At 42.7% G+C, this 10,512-nt stretch overlaps 2 protein-coding genes across 2 annotated transcripts; one reads left to right on the top strand and one right to left on the bottom strand.

The window, feature by feature from the left end:
* Positions 1-1,021: 1,021 nt before the first annotated feature.
* Positions 1,022-2,632, top strand: AK88_00733 (protein disulfide-isomerase domain; the record flags this gene model as incomplete). The annotated part of the gene is made up of 2 exons (XM_012478377.1): positions 1,022-1,194; positions 1,357-2,632. 2 exons carry the CDS (start codon positions 1,022-1,024, stop codon positions 2,630-2,632), a joined length of 1,449 nt encoding a protein of 482 aa, XP_012333800.1.
* Positions 2,633-3,545: 913 nt separating this feature from the next.
* On the bottom strand, positions 3,546-9,296 carry AK88_00734 (uncharacterized protein; the record flags this gene model as incomplete). Its single annotated transcript, XM_012478378.1, has 1 exon — positions 3,546-9,296. The coding sequence occupies one exon, from the start codon at positions 9,294-9,296 to the stop codon at positions 3,546-3,548; it is 5,751 nt and encodes a 1,916-aa protein (XP_012333801.1).
* Between the last annotated feature and the right edge of the window lie 1,216 nt (positions 9,297-10,512).

Here is a 10,512-nt window from a genome sequence, read left to right on the forward strand (position 1 = left end):
GAGGAAATGCGAAAAAAAAAAAAAAAAAAAAAAAACCCAAAGGGACTGCCCCAGGAAAAGTATGCAAACCCGTTCTGACGCGCAGCAGTAGTGTAATTTTTTTTTTTTTTTTTTTTTAAAAAAACATATGTTCATACATAATTTGAATATTTCTTTTTTATTACATTTTTTTTTTTTTTTTTTTTTTCCTAAACGAATGAACAATGTAACTTGAGGAAATAAAAGCATTCTTAGAATTCACGTCACTCCCGGTCAGCTTCGATCAATCCCTGGTTATTTTAAACGCCGCTCCTTAAAATCACCTATTTGTGACGATTTAATTTTCCCTCTCGTACACGTTCGTATCCATAGCCTACTTATGCGAACTGTGAGAAAATATTTTTGTAAGTGCATACATCCATGGGCGAATTTTCCGGCAACCCTCCGCGCACTCAATCCATGTACTTGGCCTTGCTAACCCACTGGGGCGTAGCTTAAAAGGGAACATCGGGCCTCAACATGCTTTTTTTAAAACCCGAGTCACATTATTTGTCGCCTACTTGAATGCCAATGAATTATATACAGAGCCTTGCAGCGCGCTGTATATGTTCCACCCCCGTCACATCGAGTCGATCTCATATATTTTTTTTTTTTTTTTTTTTTTTTTTTCTCACCCATAAAACATAACAAAGAGATTATCCCCTGAGAGAAGAATTTTCCTCCTCACTTTTCACCCTTGCTAACCCACTGGGGCGTAGCTTAAAAGGGAACATCGGGCCTCAACATGCTTTTTTTAAAACCCGAGTCACATTATTTGTCGCCTACTTGAATGCCAATGAATTATATACAGAGCCTTGCAGCGCGCTGTATATGTTCCACCCCCGTCACATCGAGTCGATCTCATATATTTTTTTTTTTTTTTTTTTTTTTTTTTCTCACCCATAAAACATAACAAAGAGATTATCCCCTGAGAGAAGAATTTTCCTCCTCACTTTTCACCCCCCCCCCCCCTACAACCCTTTAAACCAATTTGACTCCTAAAATGAGGACCAAGTTGATATCCCTGTTCCTATTCTTAATTCCCCTTGTCCTTCGCAACTATGCGCGCGCGCATGAAGATCTGTTTAATGAGCACATCACTACCATACACGATGGAGAGCTGAACAATTTTATTACGAAAAATGACGTTGTGCTGGTTATGTTTTTCGCGCCTTGGTAAGGATATGTGCCCTTCTTCTGCGGGGTGGGAAGCGGTATGCACGCAGCTACCCCCCCTGCCGCTCATTCGCCCCTCATTAGCTGCCCTATTCACTACCGTATTTAGTACCGTATTCACTGCTGCGCATTCGCTACTTATCCACCCCTCGTTCACCTCAGGTGCGGACACTGCAAGAGACTGATCCCGGAGTACAACGAAGCGGCGAACATGCTGGCGGAGCAGAAAAGCCAAATAAAGCTAGCCAGCGTAGACGCCACCACGGAAAACGCCCTAGCACAGGAGTATGGAATAACAGGGTACCCCACCATGATCATGTTTAATAAGAAGAACAGAGTCAACTACGGAGGAGGAAGAACAGCCCAGTCAATCGTCGACTGGCTTCAACAAATGACCGGTCCAGTATTCACAGAAATTACCACAAACATAGAGGATGTGTTGAAGGAAAAAAATATCTCTGTAGCATTTTATTTAGAGTATACATCTGAAGATAATGAGTTATATAAAAGCTTTAACGAAGTTGGAGACAAGAACAGAGAAATTGCAAAATTTTTCGTTAAAAAAAATAATAAACATAATAAAATATTCTGCTACAGAAAGGACGAGAAGAAAGTGGAATACGACGAGAAGGTACCGCTAAGTGAATTCGTGTCCACTGAATCCTTCCCCCTCTTCGGAGAAATCAACACTGAAAATTATCGCTTCTATGCAGAGAGCCCTAAGGAATTGGTATGGGTGTGTGCAACAACTGAACAGTACAATGAAATAAAAGAGGAAGTCAGACTTGCTGCATCTGAATTGAGAAAAAAAACACACTTCGTCCTTTTGAACATTCCTGAATATGCTGATCATGCTAGAGCTTCATTAGGATTAAATGAATTCCCAGGCTTAGCTTACCAGTCTAGTGAAGGACGATACTTATTACCCAATGCCAAGGAGTCTTTACATAACCACAAAGCCATTGTAACTTTTTTTAAACAAGTAGAAGAGGGAAAAGTTGAAAAGTCTTTAAAATCAGAACCCATTCCTGAAGATGATAAAGCTGCTCCTGTAAAAGTGGTTGTTGGAAATTCCTTCATTGATGTTGTCCTTAAGAGTGGCAAAGATGTCCTGATCGAAATTTATGCTCCATGGTGTGGGCACTGCAAAAAATTAGAACCCATTTATGAAGACCTTGGTAGGAAATTAAAAAAATATGACTCCATCATTGTTGCTAAAATGGATGGTACTCTTAACGAAACACCAATTAAAGATTTTGAATGGTCAGGATTCCCCACCATCTTCTTCGTCAAGGCCGGCTCAAAAATACCATTACCCTATGAAGGAGAGAGGTCATTAAAGGGCTTTGTAGCCTTTCTGAATAAGCATGCCACTAACACGCCCATCTCGCTGGAGGGAGTACCAGATATGGAAGATGGCACTGCAGACGAGTTATAAAAAGAAACAACAAAAAAAAAAAACGCTAACAAATGTGTACGCGTTAAAGGGACGACATAATCGTAGTGGAAACAGACCATCACGCCCCCACCAAATGCTGAATCAAACGCAACTGCATGCATGTCCTGTCCATATATATTACTTATACATATGTATATGAAAAAGCCTTAACACACAATTAACGAATGCTATACAATATAATAACCCCCCAACCACAATGAAAGTTGCAAATGCACGCTGCAGGGAGCAACAGACGAAACACACACCTGTGATGTCTTCGCAAGTGAAAATACCAACTATTACGTTACACACAATACGGGGGGTCATCCACGGAACGCGCATTCATTCTCAGAGCATCGCTAATTTGGTGCTTTTTTTTTTTTATGAACAAAAAAATCTTTTTTTTTTTTTTTTTTTTTTCCATTCTGTGTAAAATTGCATTAGTCACCCACGTGGTGCGTACGTAACTGCAGCGTTGACCAACCTCTTGTAACTCCACTCGGATGACCCACATATCCTGTAGGTGTTATATACCTATAATCACCATTACCTACCTACGAGCATGCCTCCTTTCACCCAACTCCACATTATATATTCCCTTTTTAAACCTCCAGCGACATATAAGATGTGGCAAAAAAATACGTATACATATAAGTAATTCATGGGGGCTTCCCAAAAGGGATAAGTAAAAAAGTTCAAGGGTTTGTTCCCCCGTGGGGTCAGCGTGACGGTTTGGGAGGTGTGTGCAACGCTATTGGTGGATACGCGTGGATGGGTTGATTTGGTACCGCATCGCAAGCCGCATCGCAAGCCGCACCGCAAGCATCCACACTGAAAAAGGGAGGCCAGAAAACGGCTCCACGCGGCAAGCCGCAAAAAAAACGCCTAACAAAGGAACACCTCATAGAGGACATCACCCGATGTACCCCTTGCACTTCTTCGAATTGCACATGCACTTGATATTCTTATAGTTGATGCCGTAGTGGTACTTGAGCGGCTCGTCCGGCTTGATGTCCCTGGAGGCGAAGATCCCAACGGAGGGGTAATTGTCGCCGCGCCAAATGGTTATCACATTCACATTCGGCTCGCATGAGTGGTTTAAGAAACGAGCCACATTCGAAATAAACAGAGCGTCAATGCATGGGATCTTCCAATCGTCCGTGTAAGTTTCATCCACCTCTGCTGTTTCAATGAAGTAGTTAAAGTACCCCTTCTTATCATATTCGTGCTCCCTAGAAATCATTTCCTTCCTGGTGGTGATTTCCCCAACGTAATGCATAATTAATGAGTTAGCTTTTATATAAGACGAGGAAACGATGTCCCATCCTATGTCTCGTGTCTTCACCACCTTCACAGGGTAGTGCAAACCTTCAGGAAACTTATTGGTGCATTTCAAAGGGTCACAAAGACAGTTCCCTGAGCAAGCAGCCAACACATTAAAGTCGTTAATGTCGTAGTTCTTGTTCCCATCACAATAAATTCTGTTCGTTCGTTTATGCCGCAACGCCTTACAGTACCCATTAATATAAATTTCATCAAACTCCTTTTTACTATAATTTTGTGGAGCGCACCCTGAACACAGTGGTAATAAATTATATGGAGGCAACCTAGAAAAAAATAAAGTCTTATCCACATAGGTAAAATTCATAGGGGGGAGAGAATCATCCACCGTGTTTTCTACTGGTATTTTAAATTTCTCTTTTCCAGCTGAAAGGTCTTCATATGGATTCCATGTATCCTCGAATGGCTTCTTCAATTCGATGTGAGCGGCTATTGCTTCTTTGCTTTTGATCGGGATGAACAAATGAGCTGGCCTCTTTGCCATTTCACAATTTATGGGTATTTCTGTCTTACGTATGGAAATTTCGAGGTTCTTGAAATTCTTCGTTCTAATTCTTTGGTTTTCGTTAATCTCCTTTTCAAAATTCAGCGTCTCCAGGACAAGTACCAGCGGCAGATATTTCCCTCGACACCAAAAGGGGAACGTTTCCGCGCCCCCTCTCCCAGTCGGGGGGCCACCATTTGCAGTCTCCCCTGTACGTGCGCTGCTTGGGCGACCGCCCGGCTTACGCCCAGCCACCCCCAAATCCCCCCCCTCCTGACGCAACTTCCGCTTGCACGCCTCGTACATGCGCACATCACTACGCACCCACTTGGAAGCAAGCTTCTCCTTAATACACCTGCGCCGAATAAACTTGTAAATGTGATTGAAATTCATAAACGTAGTCGATTTATAATTCTTCAAATATGGAACAGTCAGAGTCATAATCATTTCACTACCCAAAAAAACGTTAATAGAAACAGAATTCTTCTCAATCAAGTACTTCTTCCTCTCGCACTGGCTATCGTAGAAGCGGCAGTTCCGGGGAATAAAACACTTGTCCACATACAACCTCTTAAACACATACAAAATGTCCCTCTTATACTCTGATGTAGAATAATCATTAATGGTAAAGGCATTCACAATTTTATATATGCCATCATATCGTATACCGTAGTTGGGGCTGTACTTGGTTTTCAAATTATTGTGACGGAAAATACGTATGGGCATTTGTAACAAGTAAGAATTGTATAAGGCATTCGCATAACATTTTCTAAGGCTAGAAATTTTATTACTTAAAAAGGATAATAAATATCTCAGTACAAAAAAATTCCCATTATCCGTTAGCACTTCATTTTTTGAATTCAAAATTACTGAAGAAACAATATGCTCATTCTTATTAATAGGATGCAAAAAAAGATTATACGATGTGTATTTACATAAAAAAAATAATGCTATGTGGTAGTTGTGAGAAAAATGAGTGTTCACCTTGATGTCTAATATATTAAAATTGTTATTATAAAGCCAGTCCACTGACAGCAAATATTTCCTTTCCTTGTCCCATAGTTCATTATTGCTACCGCTTCTGTACATACCGGTTTTATCTCCCTCTTGCATTATACCCAACTTACCTCCACTCAATTTATCATCACTGTTAGCACCACCGTGGTGATATGCACTTATGCTATTCTTCACACCGGACGAGTTGTAACCGTTTGCACCACCCTCCCCAATACCTGTCCCATTCATGCCCCCTCCAACAATCCCACTCTCATACCCCACACAGTTATCAGTCCTGCCAAAACCACCCCCAGGTGTAGCGGCCGAGTAACCACCACCACCACCCATCAACATCATTTTCTCCTCCCTCCTCTTTTTATTCAGCCGATTATTTTGCATCATCATTTTGTAATTATTTTTTATCCTCTCCAACAGCATGACATTAACATTTTCCAATTCACTTACGTCCTCTGCATATTCTGTGTGATCACTAGTGTCTGAATTTTTTTTTTTAAAATAGTTTTCACCTCCCTTGCTTCCCCTCTCCTCTGTCTTCTTCTTTGTCTTCCTTGAAGAAATACCTCCACTTCTCCTTCTTCTATTCTTCATAAGAGACAAATTATTGTTACAAAAAAAATTCTTCCTTCCTTTCCTCATGGACGACACGTTGGATGCGCTTCTTTCTTTACACGCCCTCTCCAGCTTTCCCTCTTTTATTATATTTTCCTCCTTGACATTTCTATTCCGCATCAGCACTTTCTTTTTGGCCTCTCCCTCTTCTGCGATGCCTTCCTTTGTGAGCGCTTCGTTATACTTGTGTGTTACATTTTTTCTCCTCCCGTCTGGCGTCACGGGTTGTTCCTTTACCCACTTCTCACTCTTTACTACCGTCCCTCCCACTTCATCGTCATCATCAGGGGGGATGATCACCATGCAGCTGTAGTCTTTTCCTTCACCCACCTTTTCTTCCTTCTCTTCATTCTTTACGCGAGCCACTACGGTGACCACATCATCACATTGTGCCTTCTCCTCACACTCCACAACGTCAGGTGTTTCTGTCTTCACCTGGCATAGGGGCAAGACCTCGTGGATGGACTCACTTCCCACTTGATGTACGTCCTCATTTTCTCCTAAAGCGGCATTTCCACCCTGCATGTCCTGACTTCCATTTGCGCCATCCCCTACAACTGCTTCTTCCCCCTTCTGTTTCTTACTTGCCAAATCAGATGCCCCATCTTTGGTGCCCCCCACCTGCATCTTCCTCTTGCGCCCCTTCTGCACGGGTACGGGGTCCTCTTCCACCTGTTCCACTACTTCATCGCACAGTTCCTCCTCCCCCATGACAGCTTCATTCATCACGACCTTGCACTCGATCTGCTTGCAGTCTTCTCCCTTTTCCTCCACCACTTGGCTCTCATGCGGCAAATGTGCAGAAGCGCCCTGGATATCCTCCCCCTTGCACGTTACAGGGGAGGTGTCTTCAAACAGTTTGACGCTCTCGTTGGAGGCATCATTGTTCATCGCACTCAACTGCTCTGCACGTATCACCGTTTTCTCTCCCCCCCCTTTTTCCACCTTACCGACACCTCCCTTTTGTGCATCCACAGCTTCCCCAGGGAAATCCTTCTCATCATTCGAGCAGTTGGAATACAGGTAAGGCCTAAATTTATACATGGAGCTGATCTGCCTATTGTCCTTCTCCGGTAAAATATTATCATCGTAGCTTTTATTGTGTTGCACATTCTTCTTCGCAAATTTAACATTGTGAATGTTAAAATAATTCAAGTTTATAAAATCAGCAATGGGTACTTTACCTCGGTTCAAATGCCTGCAGTAATTCTCGTACATGCCTAATATGATCGAGTGAGTGTCGATCAGGTTGTCCTTGATGCGACAGTTAGGAATGGCTTTCTCATCGATATACACATTTTTGTCCTGTATCTGGTAATACAATCTTAAATTTTTGAACAAGCAATACGTGTAAATAAATTTGAGGGGCCTTTTAAGTATAGTGATGTCATAAGAGAATAAGTTATATAATATGAACTGTTCCATTAGAGAGTCCTTGTTAGAAATAATGTTGTTGAAGTTGAACCTCTTCATGTTTATTTCCTTTACGTTGTTTAGCAGAGTCGTGCTTTCCTCGCTTGTTAAGATTCGTTTCATCATTTTTTTTGCGCCCTTACTGTCGCTAACGTCGTTACCCCCGCTAACGTGGTTCACGCCTATAACGTGATTCACGCCGCTAGCATCGTTAATGTTGCTGCCATTGGTGGGGCCCTGTTCAGGGGCGACAGATGCTCCTTCCGCAGAGCATCCATTACCCTTACCACTTACGCTGCCTCCACCCCAACTGGAACGCTCATCCAGGATGATAATTTTTTTCTGGAAATTTTTTTTAGCCAAGTTAAGAGACATGGAACTGTTCCTACTCGAACACGCATCGTCATAACCCCTGTCCCCGTCCCCCTCCTCCTCCTCTTCTTCCTCATCATCATCGTCCATTTTTAAAAAAAAATGCTTGCTAATATTTATATTAGAAAATTTATCACTTAAGTCGTGTACACCTCCATCATCATACGCACCATTGTAGCTGTCTCCATAATTATAATATAGCTCGTCCTTTACGTAACTCTTCTTTTCATTTTTTAACTTAGTCTTTCCTGCGTGCGTTGTCTCATACTTGATTCGGTTACTTGCGGAGTTCCCTTTGAGGGTACACTTGGACTTTTTCTTTTGTGGGATTTTTTTCTTCGTTTTTATTTTCCCCTTGCAAAGTGTCCCCTTCTTCCTTCCGCCTGTCTTATTCAATAGGCTTTTTTCAAATTGGCCTGCGCCATTACCGTTACTGTTGTGACCACTGTTGTGGCCACTGTTACCGCCGCTGTACTCTTTCACGTTACACCCCATGGGGGCAAATGGAAAGGCGGTACCATCATCTTCCATCTTTGCACTGCTTACACTCTTCTCCCGTCTGCCTTTTTTCCTACCCACTTTGCCGCACCCTATGTGACTGACAGGATTCAACAGACTGGGTTCATTCCCTAAAGACATAACCACGTCTTTCTTCTCTTCATGGGTGTCGCTTCTCAAATTTGTTTCCCTTTTAATAAATCGGGAGTTCCCCCTTTTTTTCCACTTGGCTACCTCCTCGCTTTGCACCTCGAACTGGGGGTGCTCCTCGGCCGGGCCGTCATCCATGCAGTTAGCAGTATTGCCCACACCGCAAGTGACCACGCCAGAAGACTCCCCCTCCAAGGGCTGGTCGCCACTGCCGCTGCAACCATCGCCCTTAAAATTTTGAATAAATAACTGGCCTGAATTGTCATCCGGTACTTTATTATCCATGCATAACTCCCCTACCGGATCTTCGCAATTACGACCGTTCGAATCCTTTGCGCATTTGTCACTGTCTACCACATCAATGCTCACATCGGGTTCTTCTGTCCCCGCGGCGTCTCCCTGACCCGTTAGCCTTCTCTCCTCGGACCCTTTTTCCTCTACATCAGGATTGATCACAGCGTCCTCGCTACCCTCCACGTAATATACCTCCTGCGTATTGTTCAGGTTAATTAACCCTTCACTTTTACTTACACTAACCTCTCCTCCTATATCGACACACTTGGGCGCGTCCATGGAATCCCTCACAGGGTTGCAACCAACGTCGCAGCTGTTGTCCAAGCGGGGGTCAACACCATCGCCAATGCCCTTGTCACCCGCCTTATCGGATCGGCCTCTTAAAGCACTACCGGTAAGGTTGTTGCCACCCGCGCGTCCACTTTGGCTTCCCCCCATTTTCCCGCCACCACTCAGATTATTCCTTCTGCTGTTCCTTTCTTTCATTTTTATCTATTGGGCAATTTCTGCTTAGTGGCTTCGTCCCTATATTTTATATGAATGTATTATACATTTACGTAACATTTTTTTTTTCTCCCTTTTCCAACACAATTCGTTTCAGGATAATTCCGCTGGAGGCTCTTATCGGATGGCAAGTGCTGTCGGTCTTGGGACAGGCGGCGATGCGTGGAAACACAGAGTGAGAAGGGGGAAAAAAAAAAATAGGTGAAAAAAAAAAAGGCCCTCGAAGAGCTTATCTGAACCAGAAAAAAGGGTTGCCTCACGCAGTTACAGAGGCCCACATGTATGCATTACGAGTATATGGAAGCAACGAGCACTTGCATGTACATACATCAGTATATATACATGTATATGTATATACATGTATATGTATGTATATTTGCAAATGCTCGTCATGCCATATCCTCTTTGCTGCTTCCCCTTCTGTACGCCATTTTTTGCCACCCCCCCACGTTTGGTGCTTCCGGCCGTCCGCCAGGTCAGCCTATACAGCAGCGCACGCGTGTATATGCCTTAGCAAACGGGAAAATGACTCGAGGCGGGTCGAAAGACCATCATTTTGCTGGTCAACATTCTAAATAGAAAAGGAAAAAGAAAGAAAATGAGATAAAATGAGATGAAATGGAATAAAATAAAACAAAATCAAATGAAATATACAAAACACCGCAGACCGCAGTGGAAAATAGCACAGGCGATGATGGTAAAATTAATAAGGCTGTGCTCGTGCTCATATGTACATTTCGGGGGTTAATAATGCTAATTTACCATTTACTCTTTCGCATACATATAGCACATGCTAAACGATTTACGCGATTGTGCCAAATTGCCAGCGTGCAACGAAAAAATACTCTTATTGTTTTTTTAATTTTCCTTGTTCGCTCACGCAAGTTTTTAAAAGAGGGCCTTTGAAAAAGGGGAAGGAACGATGATGTCCACAGCAGCGATGATTAGATGATACGAATTTCAAGAATGATTCATTAGAGCAACAAAAACGGAGGCACCCACACGCCATGACTGATTGGTTGGTTTGTTGGTTGCCGTTTCTGTTCCACTCAATAATACCTGCTAGAAGGGATTTCGCGTGAATAGTATATTTTTTTTTTTTTTTTATAAAATACTTTGCCCTCATCAGTTTCGCTAAGTGTAGCTTGTTCCTTTCGTAATAGCTTTTTTTTTTTTTTTTTTTTTTTTTTCCCCTGCA

Source organism: Plasmodium fragile (assembly GCF_000956335.1).
Source record: "Plasmodium fragile strain nilgiri unplaced genomic scaffold supercont1.6, whole genome shotgun sequence".
Classification (NCBI taxonomy): Eukaryota; Apicomplexa; class Aconoidasida; order Haemosporida; family Plasmodiidae; genus Plasmodium; species Plasmodium fragile.